The sequence below is a fragment of the Balaenoptera borealis genome (genome assembly GCF_965194805.1).
Source record: "Balaenoptera borealis genome assembly, chromosome: 10".
Classification (NCBI taxonomy): domain Eukaryota; kingdom Metazoa; phylum Chordata; class Mammalia; order Artiodactyla; family Balaenopteridae; genus Balaenoptera; species Balaenoptera borealis.
Window position 1 is genome coordinate 13,066,253 of NC_138874.1, and position 26,969 is coordinate 13,093,221.

Consider the following 26,969-nt stretch of genomic DNA (forward strand, 5'->3'; position numbering starts at 1 on the left):
AATACACAGGTCAATGCTGAAACTGAGCTATACAGCAAGTAGATTAATTGTGTGTCAGAACAGTGCAGACTTCCTATTGCTCTGGAAACACTTCTCAGCCTACTTTGGTTCATTCACTCACTCAATGAATCAACAAATATTTATGGACCCTGTTGGGAACAGCTGAGTCTGGTCAAAGGTTTGTAAGTTAACCCTCTCCTGGTCACTACGTCATAAGCAAGTCCCTAAGGCATCTTCTGTAGATCTACATGCCTACAAATGCATAATAACAGAAGGAGCTGTGCAGAGTTGAACACTCCTCTGTCTGAGATTAGCGTGATTCCTAACAGGGGCTTTGAACATCTTGAGTCCAGGCTGCTTCTGGCTTCTTTCATGCAAGGGACCACCAGGAAATCAGGACCACCTTGAAGAGGGCAGGGGTGGTCTGGCTCCACTCTGGGCAACCGAGAGTGAACTCAGTCTCCTGGGATTCCTCCCAGGATAGAACATGACCCCAGGACTCAGCCAAAGTGGGTCTCTGAAGCACAGTCTAGTTTGGGAATCGATATTCAGAAGTAGACCAAAAGCAGAAGGACCCAAAGGGAAGCAACTTGCCCCACCTTGAGTTTGTCGGGTGAGATACAGGAAGCACGACGCTGGCTACTCAAGCAGCACGTGGGGAAGTGACAGTAAATCTGAGTGGTTTCTGGGCCTCCATCCAGACCTCTGCTCACCTGTGGGCTCCTGAAACTAGACTTGCATCAGGCTGGCAATCTCCACTCAGTATCCAAGCCATCAGCGCTTCCTACGACATCATTCTGCTTCCTTTCTGCCCAACAGCTGCAGCAAGCAACAGCCCTGAGGTCCCGGGTCCCCTGGTACCCATCTGTGCTGATAGGTCCTTTGTCTCTTAGGACCCAGAACACATGTTTCCCCAGGGATGGGATGTTACAAGTGGTGGTTAGGATCTCAGACCAGCTACCAAAAGGCTGAGCGGGCCGCGTTGGGTAGTGACCAGGGCACAGCTCCCAGGGCCCACCACCCAGATGGAATCCCGCTGTCACTTCCCAGCCATGGGACTCTGGTAGACAGACTGAACCCCGTTATGCCTCAGGCTCACTGTGTAAAAGTGGATCAAGAGAACAGCAGTAACCTCACACCATTACGGTGAAGACTCAACCTGTTTAACGTGCAAATCACTCAGAGGGATGCTGGGTGAAAAGAACACTGCACCCGCAGCCGCAAGATCCACACGTGGCCATGGGCTCCCTGTGAACTTGAGCCTCTGAAGCTGCCACTAAACTTGTGTGACCTCACGTGCCTGATTCGTAAGTTGCAAGCATTCAAATACCTGCTCTCTGAGGTCCTTCCAGTTCAAAACCCAAAGGAAAATGTTAATGGGAACATTTTCTCAATTTGCTCTCTGAATTTCCCCATTTAACTTTTTTCTTTTCTTTGCCAGTGATGTTGATAGTGAGTGCCTGCTTGATCTCAAATCCCCTGCCTTGTAACGGGTCCCAGAGGTCTTGGGTGACCTCTCACCCCAGGCTGGAGGTCCCCAGCCTGTGGCTGGTTCCACGGACCCCTCTGCCGCTGAGACCCATATCGCAGTCAGGTTTGAGCGGCCACTGCGCCTGCCACGCCCCCATCAAATGCCCCTGAAAGACAAGACCTGGGGAAAGTCGGGAGTAGTTGTCCCTCAAGGAAAAAGAAAATCTGGAATGCCCTCTTTCAAAGCACCTTCCTCTCGCAGTCTCCAGAGAAAACCAGGCTTCCCCTGCATTTGTTTCTTTCTTCCCATCTGATTTTTAAAGCCACCAAAAGCCTCTCTTCTGCCCCCCTGAACTCCTGAGCCACACTGGGCTTCCTGACCCAGATCCACTGCAAACAGTCTGCAAAAAGCATCTGCTGGCGGGTCCTGAGCTTGGCGGTCCTGAGCACCTTCCCTTGGCTGTTCCGAGTAGGCTGATGACTTGCACTTGGACGAGCCGTCCCGTCTGTGCCCGGAGCCGGCCATATGCTCTGGGCAGCGGGGCTGCGAGGCTTATTACTCCTGGGAAAAATAACAAGCCGGCAGCAGACGAACAGACGACAGCAGGAATGATTTAAGCCATTTTCGAAGTCTCCGGGTTAAAAATACATTCTTTTGGCTGTGTGATGGTGTATTGTGATCACGACTACTTGGGGACAGGATTTCCATATTTTGTCAGGAGTTGGGGAGGCGAGCAGGAGAGGAAGGATGGCGAGAACAATAGCGGGGTTCCGTGGACGGCTTGCACGGTGCAAGCACAGGAGGGCACGGCCTTCCCACCGGGGACACCCAGGCAGAAAGTAAGCAGAGGGCATCTCCACATGCCACTCCAATGTTCACAGCAGCATTATTTACAACAGCCAGGATATGGAAGCAACCTAAGTGTCCATCAATAGAGAAACGGTAAAGAAGATGAGTTATGCATATATATATACATATTCTATATAGAGAGTCCATACATATAGATAAAATGGAATACTTGCTCAGCCATAACAAAGAATGCAACGACTTGGAGGGACCTAGAGAGTTTTACGCTGAGTGAAAGAAGTCAGACAGACAAAGACAAATACTCTGTGTTATCACTTATATGTGAAACCTAAAAAACAAAACAAACAAATGTATATAACAAAACAGACTCAGATGTGCAGAACAAACTCTCCACTGGTTACCAGTGGGGAGAGGAAAGTGGGGAGGGACAAGATAGGGGGAGGGGATTAAGAGATACAAACTACTATGTATAAAATGGATAAGCAACAAGGATACAGCACAGAGAAACACAGGCATCATTATGTAATAACTTTAGGTGGAGTATAATCTATACAAATATGGAATCGCCGTGTGGTACACCTGAAACTAATGCAACGTTGTAAATCAACTCTACTTCAATAACAATAAATAAGTAAAAAAAATAGATCAATAACCTGATGATCATGTCTCAATGTTCCTAATCTTGAAGTGTGCATATATGCCTCATGCTTTGGCGTAGCATTGGTCTTGGAATTACAGGCCAATAATGGGCTATCAGTGGAGATCCTGGGACCCAGCTGCAGTAGGGTGGAAATCCAGACAGGGAATGAGAATGCTGAGGCTTCCCATCCTTTGGCTCAGAGAAAAGGGGATTCTCTTTGCAGTCAGACAGCGTCGAGTTGGAAGCACAATCCCTGGTGCTATCACAGTTGCCAAAGGCTTTATGATTAGGCTACAGAAACACACTGCAGCAAACGCATGTGCCATCCACCGTGTGGGTGAAAACCATGGTACTTCAAACACTATTGTTGGACTATCTGGAATTCTAAGTAAAAATTCCAGGAAACCAATGGATTTCTGAGAAACGTACATGAAGTGATAAAGACAATGTACCATACCCCTTGGGAAAGTCTCATTTTTCAAAGCCAGCTTTTCTTAAAGGAGGTCAGGAAGGGAGCATGAGAGTTGAATTCACATTTGAACCCTCTCTCCATCCAGGCTCTCAGTCCTTAGATTTGGTGGAAGATAAATCTCTGCCCCTGTCTTTCAATCCAAGGAGCTTCCTCTCTCTTTGTTCCCCTTGGCTTTCCTCCTACTGTGTGGAAAAGTGTTATTGCCTGCACTCCCCCAGCTCTCCTTCAGCCTGATCTCTCGACTCAAAGGCAGGCTCTGAAACTGGGTCAGGTACAGACATGAGAGCCTGAGACCGATCACCAAGTTTATAAAAGTCACAACAGCTAAATCCCCAGATCCAGCTGTCCTGGGCCAGGTGGATAGACAGCTGTTGGAATGTGTAGGTAAGACGGTCATCCAGGAAGAGCCCTCTCCCCGCCATAACTGACGTTGTAACACTGGATCCGGCATTCGGACTTTTACTGCCCTGAACTTTATATTCTGTACTTCACGGAGATCACACACTAGTGCTTTTTATATAAACCTACTTTTGATATGAGTTTGGATTGTAGCAACATTCTATTGATTAATACCAATAATAATTCTATTGATTATTCCTAAATAAGCACCCTGTTCTCTGAAGTCTATCCACAAAGAAGAAATAAAAGTCGAAGAGCTTTTACTTTCAGTAGGTTAGCTGACAACAACATTCTGGGGTCCGGAAGGTTCTTGGAAGTGGAATAACTAATTCTCTGCAAGAACACCCCGTCTTCCTGGGGCTAGCAGTCACCGTAGCGGCAGTCTTCATAGCTAGCGTTCATGGGGTGCTTATTACGAGTCAGGCATTGAATTCGTTTCCTGAAGCTGCTGTGACAACGTACCACAAACTGGGTGGCTGAAAATAACAGAAATGTATTGTCTCACAGTTCCACCAACCAGTGGTCCAAGATCACGGTGTGATGGGGTTGGTTCCTTCCAGAGCCTCTGGGGAGAATCAGTCCCAGGTCTCTCTCCCAGTCCCCGGTGGTGGTCAGCAACGCTCGGCATCCTTGTTTGCAGACGCCTTCACCTCCACATGGCTTTCCCCTCTGTGGTCTCTGTGCCCCAAACCTCCCTCTCCTTCCTCTTGAAAGAGGACCAGTCGTCGGATTCTGGGCCCACCCTCACTCCAGGATAATTCCATCTCAAGAAGCTGAAATTAATTATCTCTTCAAAGACCCTATTTCCAAGTAAGTTCACATTCACAGGTACCAGAGGTTAGAACTTGGACATATCTTTTTTTGCAGGGGGACACAAGTCACCCCGTTACAGGTATAATAAGGGGGACTTTGTACGTGTTATCTCACTGGTGGAGGAAATCGCTGAGGTCATCTTGTCCCCTCCTCCATGACTGTGAACATTCTCTGCTATGATCCCCGACAGCAGCCAATCAGCTGCAGCTTGAACAACCCAGTACCAGGGAATTCTCGACTATGACGGAAGCCTTGCCTGCCTCAGACGGCTCTGGTGTTTCTGTAGCACCATCAAGATGAACCTCAAGCTGCCACCAGAATTATCTTGCCATATATAAGGCCATCCCAACTTCACCTTGTCCGTAAGACAGACAAATGCTGAGCTGACGGACACCAGGCAGCAAGAGAATCATTAAAAAAAAAAAAAAAGTTGCAAGCATCCTTCCATTGTCTCAACAGAGAAGTTGCTTCCATCTTCTGCTTGGCCGGGGAATACCATGTGTCTCTTTAAGGAGAATTAGGGTTCCCAGTATCGCCCCTCTTCCTCTTCTGCATCATTCATGTGGCCAGTTATTCTCATGTCACCCACGCAGATGTATTCACACCCGCCCCACACACTCTCTGGGGAACATCACATTGAAAGTGTTTCATTAGATTTTCCAAGAGAATAGTTTTGCCCCGTAGGTAACTCTGGGGCTCAGATGTGGTCTCCTTTGACAAGAATGCTCCTTCCTTCCCGGTTGCAACACGTGAAGAGACTCACGGCCTCCCTTGTAGCTGCAGCGGTGCGTGCTCAGCCTGAAGGCTCTGGGGGCACAGGCGTGGGCTGTCCCCCCCCCACCAGGGACAGAGGGACAGTGAGGGGGGCAGGCCTTTCCTTGGCCCTTTCTTCTGCTGCTTTCCTTGGATTGACGGTCGCCCTTACTCACCGGGGGAAAACGTTCATCTTTTTCCCTTTACATGTATTTATATAACAAGCTCCTTAAATTCTGTCATTAAATCGTTACTGAGCTTTCAGGGAAAATAAAGAGACATTGAAACAAGCCACCCTTAAGCCCGTAATACAGGAAAGAACAAATAAAGGGACACAGCAGGACTCGTCCAATGAACCCAAATGAGTGCTCGGTTTTATGACTTCAGAAACCAAACACAACCCCTAAGCCCCCCGCCAGGCCTCCTCTTGTGAAAACAGTGCTCCAGCCAGAACACGAAGCTGTTCAGAGCAGAATTCTTGCTTCTAGGTCTCAGGAGGCTCTGCTTCTCACCATCTGATGCCCTGTGTAAAGTCATCATAGGAGGATCTCGAAAGCCACAGAGCTACCTGCCGACACCCTTCCTGCATGATGTAACACACGTGGACCAGATCCACACCCAGCAGCCATGCTTTCTTGGGCAGAAACCCTGAGAAGTAGCCTGTACGTGCACCCCACAGATGCGTCTGAAAGTGTGCATGTGGGTGTGAAGTTTTCCAGTGAAGAAAACCACCCCAGGTGAGGTGAGGTCTGCCCGCAGCAGTCAGTGAGGGAAGGTTCCTTCCCAGGCCCCAAAACATCGCAGAAGAAAGAGAGGCCACATTTCCCATCAAAAGTTTAAACTGTCGACACCTTGGAACACCTGGTGAGTGGGTGGGTTGGGAAGCAGGGTCCTTAGGAGAGCAAGTGTGCAGAGCCCCGAGAGCCCAAGGCCACGGTTTCCCACCTGCAGGAGAGCTAAGTGGTAACTGCCTGACTTCCTATTTGAGTCAGTGCAGGAAAATTAAAACCATTTTGGTTTTGGTGAAAAATCAGTATCACATTTTCTCAAGCTGGGGATCGGCGGTTTGAGTCCTGACTGCCACGATATTTTGCCAGGTCGGGGCCGGGGGGGAGGAGGGCGAGAGTTTCTGAGTAGGTTGGAAACACAAAAGGTGTCCTAGAAGGAGCATCCTTCCTGGGGCTGGGCTTGAGGGGCTGCAAAGGCATCTCTCCTGGAGCCTGAAGGGAGGGACCTCCCGCCTCAGTGCTCCCCACGTGCGTCATTTCCGTTCCCTGTGTTCCTTCCAGACAGCAGTGTAGCTGAGTGGTTAGGATGACTATTCAGTCTGGAGTCAGGATGCCCCAAGGCCAACCCCAGCTCCGCCACTCACTTTTCGGTAAAGTAAACTTCTCCGTGCCCCAGTTCTCTATCTGTGAAAGGGGATTATAATGGTCCAAACGTCAGGGGCTCAATGTCAGGATCAAAAGCAACAATGCATGCAAAGACTTTAGGCTTGTATACAGTAAACACTTAATAAATGTTAGCAATTACTGCTACCTTTCTGCCACCAAAACCTCACCCCAGCTCAAAGCTCAGTCGAGTTGAGCACCTACATGTACCGGCTATTCCCACAGCCCGAGCTGTATCCGAATGACCTCCTTTACCCTCCTGGGGACCCCACTGAGGAAGGCATTCATGTCATTTTTTTATCCTGATGAGGAAACCGAGGCTGGCGGTGCAAAGCCAGGATTCACCCAAGTCCCTGTGCCTCGGAGGCAATGTTCTAGACGGCCACATGTGACTGTCCTCAACCAGGTAGAAATAATCTATTAAGTGGCTTCTCTGGGTGATAGAAAAAGCAAAATGGGAAAAGAGAAACAATTCGAAATGGAGACAAGTAGCCAGTGAGGATCCCACCTTGTTTCTTTAAGTTGACTTTTTGAAGAATCTGATCATGATACTATTTCTCTACAGTCACCTTAATACACATTCATTTACCAGAACCACTGTGGGTGCAAAACAGAGCAAAAACAGTAGGTCAATACCTCCATCACTTTTCCCAAATTGAGAGCAAATGGCTGTTGACTCACGAAGTTTAAGGAAAGTAGATGTTAATGGTGCCCACATTGTTCTGCGTGAGCTTCGCTGTGCTGGGGGTCTTGGAATCTCCCAGATTTTACCTGCAAGTCATATATGACAATCCCAGGGATGACAGCTGTCCTTGCAGCCCCGAGCCAGGGCCCGAGGAAGGAGGGCAGTGCCTAGGGCCATGGTTCTCCACTCAGTAGGATTATTGACCGGATGAAATCAAATACAACAGCTTGATGATGCCCAGATGCCCAGTTAATTTGAGTATCAGATAAACAATGCATATTTTTAACATAGAAGTATATTCTGAAATTGCGTGGGACATATTTTACTAAGAAATCATTCATAAGCACTAATGTTCATAGCAGACTATTCACACGAGCTGAAATGTGGAAGCAACCCAAATGTCCATCAACAGATGAATGGATAAATAAACTGTGGTACAGTCGTACACTGGAATATTATTCAGGCTTAAAAAGAAAGGAAATTCTGATGCATGCTACAGTATGAATGAAGCTTGAGGACATTATGCTAAGGGAAATAAGCCAAATGCAAAAGGACAAATACCACACGATTCCACTTACATGAGGTACCTAGACTAGTCAAATCCATAGAGACAGAAAGTAGAAAGGTGGTTGCCAGGGGCTGGTCGGGGGAGGGGCTGTAAGAGGAGGGGAGAGGCAGTTAGTATTTAGTGGGGATAGAATTTCAGTTTGGGACGATGAAAAGAGTTCTGGAGATGGATGGTGGTGAAGGCTGCACAACAAAGGAATGTACTTAATGCCACTGAACTTTATACTTAAAAATGGTTTAAATGGTCATTTTTATGCTGTGTATATTTAACCGCAATAAAAGAAATGTTTACAGTTTATCTGAAATCCAAATTTAACTGGGTGTCCTGTGTTTTTATTTGCTAATTCCGGCAGCCCTAAGCCCAAGGGACATTTGGGAGTGTCTCCAAAGTGTGGAGACATTTTTGATTGTCACGACTGGGGAGGGGGCACTGTTGGCATCTAATACGCAGAGGCCATAGATGCTGCTACACATCCTTCGATGCACTCGCTGGACAGCCTCTCTAACAAGAGTTATATGGTCCAGAACGTCGACAGTACCAAGGCTGAGAATCCCTGCTCTGGAGGGACGCAGGGAAACCCTCACAAGATGTTGCCTGGGACCTGGAAATCTAACCTTCAGCCACTGATCACAAACAATAGGTTCCCACAGGAAAATAAAAGTACACAAATCCTAGTTGTACCAAAGGACACCTAAAAATTGTTTTTAAACACTTCCCACGTTATTTTTAGACGCAAAATTCTGTTTGTGAGAGAGACCGCAACAGCTATTACTCATAGCCAAAAATAGACGTCCTAACCGGACTCATTTTGACTCGTTCCCATCAAGATTAAGAACTAATCAGAAAAGGTCTTTAGATCCAGTCTCAGCAGCAATATGCCTGGTAAGGCACTTCAGCCACGAAAACAAAAAATAGGAAATTAGCTAAGGATGGATTAGCTAATCCCCACAGCAAAGTTCCATGCAGTAGACATGCACTTCGGCCACTGTGACAAAAACACCCCAGTGGTAAGCCAGGGAGAAGTTTAGCTGTCCCCATGTGACCTTCCCTTCACTCGCTAAACCTTTTAAGCATAAAAAGAAAAGAAAATCCAGCAAGAACTTGAGAACAGCACAGCAAAGTCTGAAACACATTTCTCACTGTTATGAGTGATAACAGAAATGGATGTTTTATTAATGCTGAATTAAGAATCCAAGACAAAGGAGCGGCTTACTGTCAAAGCTGTCTTAACAACAACAACAAAACAAGATTAGTGTCACTGAGCTGTGTATAAATTACACAGATGATCCATCAAGAAAATCAATCAGGGGCTTCCCTGGTGGCGCAGTGGTTGAGAGTCTGCCTGCCAATGCGGGGCACACGGGTTCGAGCCCTGGTCTGGGAAGATCCCACATGCCGCGGAGCAACTGGGCCCGTGAGCCACAACTACTGAGCCTGCGCGTCTGGAGCCTGTGCTCCGCAGCAAGAGAGGCCGTGATAATGAGAGGTCCGCGCACCGCGATGAAGAGTGGCCCCCGCTTGCCACAACTGGAGAAAGCCCTCGCACAGAAACGAAGACCCAACACAGCCATAAATAAATAAATAAATAAATACTTTAAAAAAAAAAAAAAAAGAAAGAAAATCAATCAGTGAGGAGAGAAAATAGTATTTCCTGCTTCTTCAAAACCATCAAGATTCATTCATCAACAAAGACTTTTTAGTGCAACCAGAAGGGTGAAGTCTGAAAGAAAATAGACATTGGACAAGTTAAGCGCTAAAGGCTGGAAAATCACAATTTTTTTTTTTAAATTGTGGGACTTCATAGAATGTTACACCAGGAAAAAACTCTATGGAGAAGGGAATGTAGAAAACATATAAATAAGAAAGGAAATCTATAGCCAAAATTAGGTCACAATGGGACAGCTGCTACTGAGGTTTCAGAGGCAGGTGCAGGTGTACAAGTGCACGCTACCTCACAGGTATGGAACTTTGCCTGTTTCCTCTGCCTGCTCCCATCTCTTTCTTTCCTTCCCCAACTGTCCCTTCCTTCCTGCTGGCCTAGGGTCTCACAGCCCCTGTAAGCATTCAAAGAGCCATTAAAAAATTTCAAGGAACCCTCAGAGCAAGAGAGATCTATTTCTCCTAAACGGGGGTCCTACAGGATAACTGCAGGTGAAATGCAAACTTTAAAGCCATCCTGAGATTTTACAAATGTTCTATTCCCAAATAACACCAGCTCTGTACCAGTTACCTACAGTCCCACGTGTAACACCCGAGAGTGCAGAGGCAGGGTGAGGGCTACGACCTGACTTGATTGGAATGCAACCGTCACAAGCTCTGCGCCTGGAACACAACCCAGGACGAGGCATCAAATCTGAACAGTCACCCAGGAGCCTACAGGGAGGTCACAGGGTTTGTGAAGCTTGTAGATCGACAGCCACTCAGTTCAGGATCTGTCTCTAGTCAATTCAATGAACACTTAGAGTTCTAAATGGTCTCGGTTCTCTCATTTCTGAGGTGCCATCAGATGAAAACAAACACATGAAATAGGAAAGAGCTGAAGTAGACAGGAACATCGCTCGTACAAATATAGGTCGTAGCCTGGATGGGGGGAAAGGGAAGAAAATGGAAAATGACGAAGGTGACCACAACTTGAAACATAGCAGCCCCACAGCCTTATGTGAAGGGGCCCCGGCCACACACTGTTCCACAGACCCTGAGGATATCATCCTGCAGACAAAGTCATGAACTTGGAGTCAAATGTTCTGGTTCCAGTTCTAATTTTTGCTGTTACAAGCACAAGTAATTTAGCTTCTTGGAATCTCAGCTTCTTTCAGTCATAAAATGAAGATAATCACATTGCCCCTCCTGATCGTCATGTTCAGCGTGAAAACGGTCTTAGAAATAAAGTGTGATCATATGAACAGTCAAAGAATACTACTTAACTAATAATTAGTATTCATAATAGTAACCCTAATTCATCAAGAAGAGGTTAAAGTCTGTGTCTGGAAAGCAAATACCCTATTTTTTTATAACCATGCAGGAAGGGTGAAGGGTAGGCTCTGTAGGGGGAGCAAAATTGGCCACCCCAAAATGTGCCACTCTGGTATGCGAATTACTTGGAACTGAAAACAATCAAGGCCCAAAAGACTAAGGCAGAAATTTTAACCTCCCCCTCACTGACTAAAAGAATTTGGATAGCGGACCTGTCCCAGGAAGGGAGCACTCACATCCATCAGTATAGTATGAACTAGGTGGGGAGACAGGGAGGAATCTAGCAAAGCCTGTTTGTTAAAGTTCCTCCCTGTGTCCCATTGTTTCTTTGGCCCAGCAAACATCTGTTCAACAAATACGTGCTTTTCCGTCTTGCTGTGAACTGTCTTCCCCGACATCCCCCCGGCCCCTTAGCTCAGAATAGCATAGCCTCAATTGCCTGACTGTCCTCATATTCTCATGGAGCCCCTGTATGTAAGTAAATTTGTTTTTTTCTCCTGTCAATCTGTCTCTAGTCAATTTAATTATTAAGCCAGTCAGAAGAACCTAGAAAGGTAGAGGAAAATTGTCCCTCCCAAATGGCTCGTCTCTCTGAGGTCAGCCACTATGCTCCCCAAGCCCCACCCCACCCTCTCCCACCCCTACTCCTGACCCATCCTGGCTTCCCCTGGCCTCCAGCATCCAGAGGAGAAAGACACAGGAGGAGAAGGAGGAGACATGCTCGTTCCTGCGTAACCTCAGGAAAGCAAACACAGCTCTTAACCTGAATTTTCCTCATTATAAAAATGCCTGCCTATGTGATTCTTAACTGCACATTATCCTGTTTGGAGCCCACAGTATTACATAAAGCATCTTGGAAGCCCTAACACACTCCGCAAATGCAAGAGATCACTGTGATTCATATTACCCGACGCATCAGGCAGTAACACACACCTGTATTTTCTTTACGGAAAGTGAGATATATTCGTTCAGTGAGAATGAAATACATTCCTTCTCAAATTTGATTTCTCCTCAGTAGAACAGAAGCCTTTCAAACAATTAGCTCTGTCCAATAAAGCCGCAGGAAAAAGATGGAATGATCCTTCATCGAGCATATTCGAGAGAGGTAGCCTTCATTACGTGAAAGGATCGTGTGAACCCTGATATTTCCAACTCTTGGAGTTTTCTTAATCTTTGTTCTTAATGATTAAATGACGAAGTATTTGCGTTTTAATATTATGATGATTCCCTCCAGCTTTTCCATTTCCATTTCTATGTCACACCCCAAAAGAGGGTGTCGATGACCCAACTAGTCACTGAGAAGAGGCATTTCTGGCACAATGGAATCCATATAAAAAAGCAAATCCTGAGAAGATGTCAGTGGGGTTTATGACCCTTGTGGAGAGCAGGTGCACAGAAGCCCACCTACCGGTCCAAATTCTCACCTGCTAGGCAACCCCTGGTAATCAACTCATCCGACAATGCTCGGCCCCTAGAGCCAAACTGAATTCACCGTCTCAAGGAGAATAAACTCTTTGTCTACAGTATCTGCATCATTAACAAGAGCAGTGGATTAAATACAGCTCTAGCAGCTTTTCTAGACCAAACAGAAATGTCCAAAGAAAAGAAAGATGTAGCATCAAATAAGAGGTCTCAGGTCAAACGAAATGTGCCTCTGTGGGTCACAGGAGGCAACGCTGTGCTGTGCAAATCCTACGCGGGAGAAATGGCAGAGATTTGAGATCCAAGAACTCTGAATCCTTCTAAAAAATTTCAACCTACACAGTTTGATGCTATGGTGTCTCCTTGGAGAATTCAGTTAGGTGACTTCCATGTGAAAACCTTCTACTACTCTTTTCTATCTCAGCTAAAAATTAGTGAAACTTCTTTTTTTATTTTATTGAAGTATAGATGATTTACAATGTTGTGTTAATTTCTGCTCTACAGCAAAATGATTCGCATATATATATACACACACATATATACATTCTTTTTCATATTCTTTTCCATTATGGTTTATCACAAAATATAGTTCCCTGTGCTGTACAGTAGGACCTTGTTATTTATCCATCCAATATATAATAGTTTGCATCTGCTAACCCCAAACTCCCAATCCTTCCCTCTCCCTCCCCCCTCCCCCTTGGCAACCACAAGTCTGTTCTCTATGTCTGTGAGTCTGTTTCTGTTTTGTAGATATGTTCATTTGTGTCATATTTTAGATTCCACATATAAGTGGTATCATATGGTATTTGTCTTTCCCTATCTGACTGACTTCACTTAGTATGATAATCCCTAGGTCCATCCACGTTGCTGCAAATGGCATTATTTCATTCTTTTTTATGGCTGAGTAATATTCCATTATATATATGTACCACATCTTCTTTATCCATTCATCTGGACATTTAGGTTGTTTCCATGTCTTGGCTATTGGGAATATTGCTGCTACGAACATAGGGGTGCATGTATCTTTTCAAATTATGGTTTTGTCCAGATATATGCCCAGGAGTGGGATGTGAAACTTCCTATGCTGCCAGGATTCTAAGTTGTTCTGTGGAGAAGAGCTATTCTTCATAATCCTGTAAAAGCTGCTGCTGACACTCCCCAGACTGTTTTCAGAGGTACGATCCACCCTTGTAGGAAATGCCCATGGGCTGCTGGGAGGAACAAGTACAGATTCATGCCACCCAGGTCCCCTGGGAACCACGGCTGGGGGATGCCTACACTGACCTTCAGACAGAGAGGTTAACAAGAGGCTGTGCCTCCCAATGTCCAATCTCCTGTCCACCCGCAGAATAGAGCTTGCCGCTGGGCCCCTCAGAATACATTTCCTGGCCTCCTTGAAGCTAAATGTGGTCACGTGACAGACCTGGACAAAGGGCCTTAAGCGGAAGTGTCACTGGGCAGCTTCTGGGACCCCTCCTTAAGGGACAGCACACACAGTACCTTACACTTCGTCCTTGCCTCCATCCTGCTGCCTGGATCAAGTTTCCACAGGCCAGGAGGTTGAAGCCACATGTAAAGAAGCAAGGTAGCAGCAGCTCGGGTCCCTGAAACCATGAGGCATCGTGCCAGCCCTGGGCTGCCCACCTGGGCTTTTATGTGAGAGAAAAAATCATGTCTATTTTAAGCAACTATAAGTAACGATCATTTGAGATTTTCTGTCTCAGCTGAACCTAATGCTAACTAATGTATGAGAAAAATGAGCAGGGAGGTGGATGGACCTAGAGTCTGTCATACAGAGTGAAGTAAGTCAGAAAGAGAACAACATGGGCTTCCCTGGTGGCGCAGTGGTTGAGAATCCGCCTGCCAATGCAGGGGACACGGGTTCGAGCCCTGGTTCAGGAAGATCCCACATGCCGCGGAGAAACTAAGCCCTCAAGCCACAACTACTGAGCCTGCGCTCTAGAGCCCATGAGCCACAACTACTGAGCACACGTACCACAACTACTGAAGCCCGCGCGCCTAGAGCCTGTGCTCCGCAACAAGCGAAGCCACCGCAGTGAGAAGCCCACGCACTGCAACAAAGAGTAGCCCCCGCTCGCCGCAACTAGAGAAAGCCCATGTGCAGCAATGAAGACCCAACGCAGCCAAAAATAAATAAATAAAATAAATAAATTTTAAAAAAAGAGAGAGAGAAAAACAAACACCATATGCTAACGCACATATATGGAATCTAAAAAAATGGTACTGATGAACCTAGGGGCAGGACAGGAATAAAGACGCAGATGTAGAGAATGGACTTGAGGACACGGGGAGGGGGAAGCGTAAGCTGGGACGAAGTGAGAGAGTAGCATTGACATATATACACTACCAAATGTAAAACAGATAGCTAGTGGGAAGCAGCCGCATAGCACAGGGAGATCAGCTGGGTGCTTTGTGACCACCTAGAGGGGTGGGATAGGGAGGGTGGGAGGGAGACCCAAGAGGGAGGAGATATGGGGATATATGTATATGTATAGCTGATTCACTTTGTTATACAGCAGAAACTAACACACCATTGTAAAGCAATTATACTCCAATAAAGATGTTAAAAAAAAAAAAAGATATTAAAAAAAAAAACCAAAAAAAGAAACAAAAAACCCCAAGTGGGACAGAGGAGTAAGGTGGCCAGGTATTTTGTCAATGGATCATGTCACCTCTGTAGGCAGAAGAGCCTAAACAACCTCACTGGAGGGAACAGAAATGCTTCTCAGCTCCCAGCCCCTCGGCCCTTCCCTATTTCATCCTTGGTTCCTGGTCTTCTGTAGTCAAGCAAGGCTCCCGATCCTTATAGAACAATGTACACCCTACTCACGTTCCTGCTTCAAATATGGTTTCCTTTCCACCTGCAGTCCTCTTCTTTTGTCTTTGTCAATATATATAAACTGATCCGATCTTTCTCAATTTAGGGCAGCAATATTGTCACCTGTTTTCATCTGTCATTGTCCCATCCTCAGGGAAACCGCCCCTCCCCCTGCATAAGGCAGAGATGACAAGCGTGGCTCATGTCCCTGTGACCACAGGGATGGACGTGCCACCCCCGAGGACCCAGAGTCCTCCCTGAGGCTGACATACAGGAAGTGAAAGCAAAAACGTTCCTTTCTGTAGTGGGGATGATGAGGCAGTGGTCCAAGTTGGAGCCTGCCAAAGGCCACCTAGATGGCTATTTCCCTGTCATGTGAAGTGACATGTTTGCAAAAGAAGCCAAGCAGAGCTATGACAAGACTACCTGCCCAATAGCTATTGTCCCCATAATAAGCAAACTCTTGTTGGGGATGGCAATGTGCTTAGCTAAAAGTAAATAAAATAAAAGTAAAAGAGAACGAAATTAAAAAAACAGTAACAACGAGATTTCAGCTTCCCTTACAGACAGGGTTGCTGGAGGACACAACAGTGACCAAGGGGACAGAAGCATGAGCTCCTAGCTGCGCTTGTGAGAAACCTACTTACTACAGAGGTAGACTCCTCTGGCATGCACCTTTTGCCCATTGTCTTCTCTCTGACTGGCATGCAGATGCGATGCTGGAGAAGGGGCAGCCACATTGTGATCACAAGGAGACAAGCAATGCTAAAGATGGTTCAGTGGAAAGACAGAAGGATCCTGGGTCTCAGGAAGTCACCACGCCAGCCCTGGGCTGCCGACCTCCAGGTTTCTCATTGCAAGACAAAAGCAAATTCATAAATTCATTTGAGCCACTGTGTGGAGGCTTCTGTCAGTGACAGCTGTATAAAATTCCTCACTGATACAGAATTTCCTACCTGGAAGTAGGATGCTACAAGAAACAGAACCAAAATGAGACCTTGGCCAAGTAGAGAAAACTGAGCTTTGGGTATGTGGCTGGAAACTTGGTATCTCGTGTGATGGCAAAAATGTGATGAAACTGTCACCTACTGTACCCTGGAAATGCTATTTGTCAAAAAAGTTTATGATATCGGGGAGCATGGTGGGAAAAATTCCGAGCATTGGCATCTCCTAGCTGCTTCTTGACACACAAAAGAGAGGTGAACCCAGATGGTCGTGGGCCAGGCTGCAGGACCAGGACCAGGACCAGGACGAGGCCGTGAGGTGCCTACAACACATTTAAGAAGGCGCCCACCCTGCCCTTGCACAACCCTAAGAGTTGAATTCTATGTCCTGGGGCCTCCGTGTCCACCCCGCCACCCCCCAGTCCCAGCCCTGCCCTGCTGCAAGCACAGAGGAAACAAAGGAAATGCAGCCTTTCTAGAAGAGGCCTCTGACTGAAGCTTCCGAGACAAGTTGACTGAGAGTCCCATCATTTGAAGACTTTCGTGGCTGAAAAGGCCAATTTCTTTTCTACCCCAGAGTGAAGCATTACTAAGCATTCGCCATAAAATGACAGCCTTAACAAGAGATAAAACTGGTGCCCCACCAGCCACGAGGGCAAGCTTGCTGGCCAAAATGGGATTATGGGTATCCCCCTGGGGGAGGGACAAAGCACAGAAGTAAAAGACAGACGCGACTCTTCAGCTTACAAAACTACATCCCGACAAAATGTTTGAATGCCGTTATTCACGCATGAGATTGACTGGAAGGGAACAAAATAGAATCCACTAATTTTTTTTCTTTTTGTACTTCCTTCTATTTGTGTTTCTTCTCCAAGACATATGCCGCTCATGTTTTGCCTTCAGATACAGTTAAGAAACATGACCACGATATCTGCCCAAAAGCACAGTCAAGGCACCATGTAACCTGAGCGGCCTTGGAGAACCTACATCATCAATTACAAAGCATGGCGAGGCACAGCCAGTTCTGTGCAGAGCTCAGTGTGGCCATCGGGCGGACCAGTCAGTGCTTATTTTGTTCTGTTTTGTTCTCATTTTCACACACCACTGTGCCATCCCGAGGAAGGGCCTGTATTCACCTTGGACTCACCCTACCTCCCACTTGCAGGTAGCACCAGGAATACTTTTATGATCTCTAAACACATGGGAGAGAATTTTGTGGTTGTAGATTGCCAACCTCGAGAATAGGCCAAACAATCAGGTATTGTACTTCTGTCTCCACTCATTCGTGGATTAAAAGGCATGCCCTCAGTGAATTTATTGTAAACAATCACAAGTTTCAGAAAAGTTGCAAATACGATATGAGAAACTTTTTTTTTTCCTGAACCTTTTGAGAGTTGACCCTACGCCCCTTCATTCCTGAACACTTCAGTGCGTTATTTCCTACAAACAAGCACATAACCTACATAAGCACAAGAAACCACCAAAATCGGGAAATTAATACTAACAGATGACTATCATCAAATTCTCAGGTTTCACTGAAATTGTTTCAAATGTCCCAATAATATTTTTATAACAAAAGGATTCCCCATGCCCTTCAGAATCCACACGGCATGCGGTTCTCCTGTCTCTTCAGCACCCTTCAGTATGGAATGGCCCTCTAGCCTTCCCTTAACCTTCATGACTTTGGCACTTTTGAAGATTACAGGTCAGTAATTTTGTAGAATATCCTCCCATTTGAGTTTGTTTGGTATTTCCTCATGATCAGATTCAGGTTTGCATTTTGGATAGGAATATTCCAGATTTTTTTTTTTAATTAATTAATTAATTAATTTTTGGCTGTGTTGGGTCTTCGTTTCTGTGCGTGGGCTTTCTCTAGTTGCGGCGAGCGGGGGCTACTCTTCATCGCGGTGTGCGGGCTTCTCATTGTCCTGGCTTCTCTTGTTGTGGAGCACAGGCTCTAGACACGCAGGCTCAGTAGTTGTGGCTCACGGGCTTAGTTGCCCCGTGGCATGTGGGATCTTCCCAGACCAGGGCTCGAACCCGTGTCCCCTGCATTGGCAGGCAGATTCTTAACCACTGCGCCACCAGGGAAGCCCCAGATTTTTTTTTTTATCGATGTATAGTTGATTCACAATGTTGTGTTAGTTTCAGGTGTACATCAAAGTGATTCAATTAAACATATGATTATATATAACTTCTTTTTCAGATTTTATATAGTTTATTGCAAGATATTAAATATAGTTCCCTTGTGCTATATGGTAGGTCCTTGTTGTTTATCTATTTTATATATAGTAGTTTGTATCTGCTAATCCCAAACTCCTAATTTATCCCTCCCCTACCCTCTTTCCACTTTGGTAACCATAAGTCTGTTCTCTATGTCTCTGAGTCTGACTCTGTTTCGTAAAGAAGTTCATCTGTATCATATGTTAGATTCCACATATAAGTGATATCATATGATATTTGTTTTTCTCTGTCTGACTTACTTCACTTAGTATGGTAATCTCTAGGTCCATCCATGATGCTGCAAATGGCATTATTTCATCCTTTTATATGGCTGAGTAGCATTCCATTGTATATATGTACCACATCTTCTTTATCCATTCATCTGTCAATGGACATTTAGGTTGCTTCCATGTCTTGGCTATTGTAAATAGTGTTGCTATGAACATTGGGGTGCATGTATCTTTTCAAATTAGAGTTTTCTCTGCATATATGCCCAGGAGTGGGATCGCTGGATCATATGGTAGCTCTGTTTTTAGTTTTTTGAGGAACCTCCATACTGTTTTCCATAGTGGCTGTACCAACTTACATTCCCACCGACAATGTAGGAGGGTTCCAGAACATCCCAGATTGATGTCGTGTTCTTCTCATTGCTTCCCATCAAGTGGCACAGGACTTCGATCTGGGAGTTACTCATGTTAACTTTGATCACTTGATTAAGATGGGATCTGCTGGACTTCTCACCGTAAAGCTACTCTTTTCATCATTGTATTTAATAAATATTCAGAGGGAAGGTAAGTTAAAACTATGTAAATATCCCATTCCTCAAGAAACTTTCAGCGTATTTATTTGTATACACATGGGGGCAAAAGAAAGTTAAATCCCAAACCCAGGCTGAACTATTCAGAAGAATGTATCTTAAGTTAATGCTATAATAAATAACATAACTTTATTTGCATAGTTTCAGAAGCTTTTACTCTGGGAAGAAAATCTTTATCCTAGATACACTAAAATGACGTCTGTACTTCTGTATAAGTCACGAAAATCCAATAAATCTAGTCTTATATGTCTATTTGGGGAAGCAGGGGAGAAGTAGGATGTGTAAAATAACATGGAATGAAAACTCTATTTTTGGTCACTGTAGACAAACCTATTTGGTACTATATGTACAAAAAGTGCTTTTCTCTTTTATTGGCAATGACTGGAACATATGACAACCTCAACAGAAAATAATAATCAAGTGCTTGTGCTTGGATACTAAAAATACACTGGGGTGACTGAGATCTTTGCTCTCTCATTTCAGCATGAATGATGGTGATGATCAAAATATATGTATAAAGAAATCAAACCTCAGGCTTTGCTAGGGAAAGGAGACACTAAATAAATACTTATTGCCGTAGGAGTAATTTCATCCACAAATGAATCAGACCATTCAAAACCAGATGCAGCATTTTAAGTAGATGAAACTTAGAGCCACTTTAAATAACAAAAGGAAAGGACTGGATTCAGTGGTAGACCAAGATCCTCTTCCGTAGTTTGATTTTTCCCAAAGTGATCTCAGGGTTGATAAGAGCCCAGGGGCCAACACAAGGACATGGTCATGGGCCCCACTGGCCCCAAAGGAGTGGTTCTCAAAGTGTGGTCCCTGGGCTAGCAGCATCAGTATCTCCCGAGAATTTCTTAGAAATGCACATTCTCAGGCCCTACCTGTGGAATCAGAAACTGTATTTTAAACATGCCCACCAGGTGGATTTGATGCACACTATAGTTTGAGAACCACTGCCCAAGAGATTTAGGTAGGAAGCGTAAGGTAGAATTCTATCCTTTTCCTGACTCCTTGGAAACTAATCTGAAAACCCTCAGGACAGACAATCGGTTTGTGGCTGACTGACTGGGGAAAACCTCACTGTGTTATGGGAATTTTCTGCTATTATTTGTTGCCTGGTTCTCCCGTCTGGTCTAGTTAGTTATTGATGGAAATAGGCAGCAACTATTTTCAACTCTACTCGTTGACTTTCAACATCAATTCCCAAATTACATTGTGTTTTACGGTCTTCTATTGACTCTAGAACTTTCCACAGTGAAGGAATGAAAGTCCAGGTTTTTCTCCTCTTTGCCTCCCTTGCAATTCAGTTAAAGGAAACCTTTGTTCAGCCAAAATATCCTTCCCTCCACTCCCCTGCCCAGCACAGATCTCAGTCCCTCCTGGCGAGCGCCCCTTGTCTTCTGAATGTCTGTCCACTTGAGCGGCCTGCAGTTCCCCTCAACACGAAAACATGGAAAAAGAAGAATATGTAATTCTTTCTTTCTAGAGTCAGTATGTTACTTTTTTAAGATCCTAAGTACATAGACAAGTACACAGTTGGATAATGATGTGTGGTTGTATGAAATCTTGTCATTACCATTATTTAACATTTGCTGGAGGTCAAAGTCATGATGGAACCAAATCAAGTATATTTAGCTTTAGCCCTTTCTCTGCTCACATTCCTGTGTACATTTTATATTGCTTTAATTCCCTTGATTACATCTTGTTATTTTATCTAATATTAATATCTAATACTTAATATAATTCTCCATGATTCTAAGTTCCTTGATGGCCACAACCAAATCTCCTACGTCTCATGAAGTAGAAATGCTCTCGTAATGAGATTCAGTAAGTATTTGCTTGCATATATTTAATCGAGTGCCTTCTCCCCCTTGCCCCAGGAATGAGCCTCTAAAATCCTACTTTGGTTGATTTACCACTTGAAACTAGATTTCTCCGATTTTAAGAAAACACAAAAAATAAGACACCCCTGGCTTAAGCTAACCTTAAAGGAAAAACTGACAGAGAAAGCGCTGTCTGTTGCTCAATATGCCAGTGATCGGGTGTGAAATAAACAGGGTGTTACAATGCACCAAGGGGCTTGGTTGTTACAGCAGCAAGGGCAGACCAGCTCAAAATCAGCCACGTAACCTTGCTTTCCAGCACTGATAGCAGCCCAAGGCGGTAGACTCGACAATCAATGACTGCAAAATGTCACTCACTGCAAAGAAGTTTTTCAGATGGTACAAACAGGCTGAAGATGGTTGCAGAAAAAGGAAAAGGAAAGGAATGGACAATTTAGTCAGCACTGTGTGTGAAAGAAATATTTTGGCCTCGTTCCAGAAATAAAAACTGAAATGCTACCCGGACCAGTCAGTTTATCAAGGGAAACTAAAGCAACCTGCCACTGTAACCCAGAGAGGAGAAAAACAAGGATAAAAGCCGAAAAATCTCCATTCATTTCAAAGAAAAGACACAGTGACAAAGAAACGACAGCAAGGTTGACTATTAATCCAAGACCTCCTAGGATTCCGCAGCCGCACGCCCAAGGCAGTTCACCAAGGTCTGTCTGCAATCCGCCCTCCCTCTGTTCCAAGTGCCCTACCCACATCCTCTATCTGATGAAATTTCACTCTTCCGTCAAGATTTACCTCCAGTGCCACTTCCTCTCTGAAGTCTTGCAAAACCCTGCCAGGCAAAATGAATCACCTGCCCCTTCCTGCTCCCAGCTCCCACTGTTCTGCTGATATAGACTTGGCCCTGCGACTTCACATGCCTGCTCGTGTCTGATTCTCATCCCATGCCAATCGGTGATGCCGGAAGGGTGGGGGACCATTTCTCAATCACCTTTTTTTTTGCCCACGGAACCTGACAAAAGGTCTGGTACCAGTAAGCGCTCAAAATAATCTTCTACTAAATTGTTAAACTGAATTATAGACAGTGCTTCAGTCCCCAGTGGTGGGAACTTTATCGGATGTATACTTTACGTACCACCTTCTTTAATTCCTCACATCAATCCTATGAGGACACTGGTGCTCAAAGAAGTGAAGAAACCACAGCCCTGAGATCAAAACCAAGTCTGACCGTAGGGTGTATTTTGCGTCCCTGATCTGCTGCATGGTCACGTGTGTCCCGGGGCCACTTACACAACTTCTGTTAGCCTCAACGTTCTCCTCAATAAAACTGGAATGATTATCTTTCAGTGCATTAGCCCACTTTCTACAAGGGCATCAGGAAGGTAAAGGAAATCCCACCATTTATTGATGAAGGGAGAACAGTGAAAAGCATAAACTAAAATGGAAAAAATGTTGCACTTGACATATTTCTTTTGGAAAAGTTTCAGAAATGGCACCTCGCCTGCATCTCTGGAAGGAATAGCTCTAAGTAGAAACTATACCTTAGAGGGTTGTCTCCACCTCTATGAAGAGGCAAAATTTTTTGGAAAGATTTTTATACCAATTATTTAAACACTATGTCCTGCTGTAAAAGTCTACCCTGGACCCCAAACTCAGGGAAAATACAGAGAATGTCAGGTCACTGCATTTGCAATGCCATACCCATGACCATTCACTAAATGTTCCCCATCTATTCAGACTCCAGATCACACCACACAAGTAACTGCATGAAAAATGATGGTGGGGCAGTAGCTGTTAATACCACCATTGGTACAACTGAAACTCCACATAAAGTGGGAATATGGATAGAAAAGCTGTTGTGACCCAATACTGGTCTTCTGGTCAAGTGACATCATTGCAGCTGATACGGTGGTAGAGAAACCCCAGAAAACAAATAGTTACTGAGTTACTAAGACGAGCTCTGAACTGTTCAAGTCAAGGGATGTATATTTTATTTATTTATTTTTAATTGGGGTATAGTTGCTTTACAATGTTGTGTTAGTTTCTGCTGTACAGCAAAGTGAATCAGCTATATGTATACTTATATCCCCTCTTTTTGGGATTTCCTTCCCATTTAGGTCATCATGGAGCACTGAGAAGAGTTCCCTGTGCTATACAGCAGGTTCTCATCAGTTATCTATTTTATACATAGTAGCGTATATATATAATCCCAATCTCCCAATTCATCCCACCCCCCCCTTTCCGCCTTTGGTGTCCATATGCTTGTTCTCTACATCTGTGTCTATTTCTGCTTTGCAAATAGGTTCATCTGTACCATTTTTCTAGATTCCACATATATGCGTTAATATACGATATTTGTTTTCCTCTGTCTGACTTACTTCACTCTGTATGAGTCTCTAGGTCCATCCACATCTCTACAAATGACCCAGTTTTGTTCCTTTTTATGGCTGAGTAATATTCCATTGTATATATGTACCACATCTTCTTTATCCATTCATCTGTCGATGGACATTTAGGTTGCTTCCATGTCCTGGCTATTGTAAATAGTGTTAGAAGAATCACTGCACTGTGGGAAACAGTCTTGGGGGCAGAAGTGTGTGGCAAGACAAGAGTGAACGGGTAAAGACCAGATCCCAGGCTGCTGCAGCAGCCCAGGTGGAGGAGGATGGCGGTCAGGGAATATAAAATGATGGACGCTCTCCCAGTCATTTCACGAGACTGGTATAACCTCGATGCCACAACTGGAAAAAGGTAGTGTAAAAAACCAAAATTATACTTAATTTAATTTATTAATATGAATGCAAAAATACTTTAAATTAGTAAAAATCCATCACAGTATTAAAAATAACAGAGTTTATCCCAGGAAAAGGAACAATAATGTAATTTTGAAACTCTTATTGATTTGTGTTTATAATATATATAGAAGTAAAAGACTGACAACAAAGAACAAGAAGGGAAAATATAAGTATACAGTTGTAAAATTCTTACTATATTTTATAAAAATATGTATTACTTTATTTAAATTAATTATATTTATAGTATATATGGTATAACATTGCCTGAATACAGATTGTGATAAATTGAAGGTGCATAACATAAACCGTAGGACAACCACTGAAGAAAATAAAACAAAGTGGGATAGTAATAATCCAAGAAAAGTGATAAGGTATAATAGTGAAAAATACTCAATTGTAAATGAAGGCAGAAAAAGAAAAAAAAATACACATAGGAAAAATAGAAAACTAATAGCAAAGCAGTAGACTTACACTCAAACATAGTAATCGCATTAAATATAAATGGATTAAAGATAGCAGTTAAAGGAGAAACTTGCCAGTCTGGACAAAAAAGCAATATCAAACTATAGTATGTTTCCAAGCAACCCACTTTAAATATAAAGACACAGATAGGTTAAAAGTAAATGAATGGGGCTTCCCTGGTGGCACAGTGGTTAAGAATCCACCTGCCAAGGCAGGGGACATGGGTTCGAACCCTGGTCTGGGTAGATCCCACATGCCACAGAGCAACTAAGCCCATGCACCACAACGCCTGAGCCTGCGCTCTAGAGCCCGCGAGCCACAACTACTGAGCCCTCGTGCCACAACTACTGAAGCCTGCATGCCTAGAGCCCGTGCTCTGCAACAGGAGAAGCCACCACAATGAGAAGCCCGCGCACTGCAACTAAGAGTAGCCCCCGCTTACTGCAACTAGAGAAAGCCCGCGTGCAGTAACGAAGACCCAATGCAGCCAAAAATAAATAAATAAAATAAATAAAAATTTATTAAAAAAGAAGTAAATGAATGGAGTATAAAATAGATAACTAATGAGAACCTACTGTATAGCACAGGAAACTCTACTCAATGCTCTCTGGTGACCTAAATGGGAAGGAAATCCAAAAAGAAGGGGATATATGTGTACGTATAGCTGATTCACTTTGCTGTACAGTAGAAACTAACACAACATTGTAAAGCGACTCTACTCCAATAAAAAAAAAAAGAAGAAAGTGGGAAGGGTGGAGGATGTTGCTGCTTTACTTCTGTCAAACAACTAAAGGAGTAGAAGAGAGATGGATGGTAAAGCAAAGAGTCCACAAGATGGAGAAAGGGTGCTATAGTGAGAACACACTACCTATGTGTGCATTTTTATGTAAAACCCTCAATCAAAGCCCATATGTAAACTTTACAGTAAAGTCTATATTTGAAGTAAAAAAAAAAAAGTAAATGAATGGAAAAAGATACATCATGTTCATGCTAATCATCAGAAAGCTGAAATAACTATATTCATGCCAGACAAAGTAGACTTCAGGAAAAAGGAGTATTGACATAGATAAAGAAGAACATTTCATAATGATAAAGTGGGCACTTTGTCAAGAATACTTAAAATTCCTAAATGTGTATGCTTTTAATAGAGCATCAAAATACCTGAAGCATAAAATGCTTAAATAATACAGGGTTGAAATACATTATTTGATAGAATTAAAAGGAGAACAGACAGAATTATAGGTGGAGATTCCAACATACTCTTCCCAATAGTTGATAGGTCAAGTAGACATTAAGTCAGTAAGGACAAAGAACGTTTGGACACTATCAATCAACATAACTTAATCGACATTATAGAACATACACCCAATAATTGCAGAATTTACATTCTTTTCATGTGCACGTGGAACATCACCCAAGATAAACTATATGTTGACCCATAAAACAAGTCTCAAAAATTTCAAAAAAGATTAAAATCATACCAAGAATGTTTTTTTTGAATACAACATAATTTGATTAGAAAGCACTAACAAAAAGATACCTGGGGGGGCTTCCCTGGTGGCGCAGTGGTTGAGAATCTGCCTGCCAATGCAGGGGACACGGGTTCGAGCCCTGGTCTGGGAGGATCCCACATGCCGCGGAGCAACTAGGCCCGTGAGCCACAACTACTGAGCCTGCGCGTCTGGAGCCTGTGCTCCGCAACAAGAGAGGCCACGACAGTGAGAGGCCCGTGCACCGCGATGAAGAGTGGCCCCCAAACGCCACAACTAGAGAAAGCCCTCGCACAGAAACGAAGACCCAACACAGCCAAAAATAAATAAAGTGTAAAATTAAAAAAAAAAAAAAAGATACCTGGGAAGTCTCCAAATGTTTGGAAATTAGGCAATCTATTTTCAAACAATGTTATGCCATATATACTGTAAATATAATTAAAAGAAATAGAAAAGTTTCTCGAGTACAAATTACCAAAAAAAAAAAAGACAAGAAATAGATAATCTGAAAACCTTATATCTATTTAAAGAAACTGCATTTGTAATCTGAAACCTTATTTAAATAATTCCAAAGTCAAGTAGTTTTACTGTTAGATATTATCAAACATTTAAGGGGAAAAAAAGACACTAATTTTATACAAACTTTCAGAAGGGAATACTTCTCAGTTTTATAAGGGCAGCATAACACTGATCTGAAATACACACAAATCACCCTCATAAACATAAGCATAAGAATCCTTAATCAAATAGTAGCAAATCAAATCCAATGATATGTAAAAAGCATAATATTTCATGACCAAGTAGGGTTTGTGCAGGAAACCCATTATTTAGCATGTGAAAATCAATGTAATTAGTCACATTAACATAATAGAGGTAGAAAACATAAAATAGACTTCATGAAAATTAGAAATTTTTAGTCATCAAAAGATACTATTAAGAAATAGACAGGACAGACTTCCCTGGCAGTCCAGTGGTTAAGACTTCACCTTCCAATTCAGGGGGTGAGGGTTTGATCCCTGGTCAGGGAGCTAAGATCCCACATGCCTTGCGGCCAAAAAAAAAACCAAAACATAAAACAGAAGCAATAGTGAAACAAATTCAATAAAGACTTTAAAAATGGTCCACATCAAAAAACTCTTAAAAAAAAAAAAAAGGAAATAGACA

General features: G+C 43.8%; 1 protein-coding gene across 11 annotated transcripts in view; it reads right to left on the bottom strand.

Annotated features, from left to right (window-relative positions):
- DISC1 (DISC1 scaffold protein) overlaps positions 1 to 26,969 on the bottom strand; it is a 346,324-nt gene that overhangs the window by 96,957 nt on the left and 222,398 nt on the right. Inside the window, exon 10 of one of the 11 annotated variants that reach the window (XM_082407601.1) lies at positions 18,722 to 23,799. The exons of the other annotated variants lie outside the window; for them this stretch is intronic. Within the exon in view, the coding sequence (XP_082263727.1) occupies positions 23,438 to 23,799 (362 nt within the window). The 3' untranslated portion in view covers positions 18,722 to 23,437. Of the gene's footprint in view, positions 1 to 18,721; positions 23,800 to 26,969 lie in introns of those variants that run through there. 11 annotated transcript variants of the gene reach the window in all.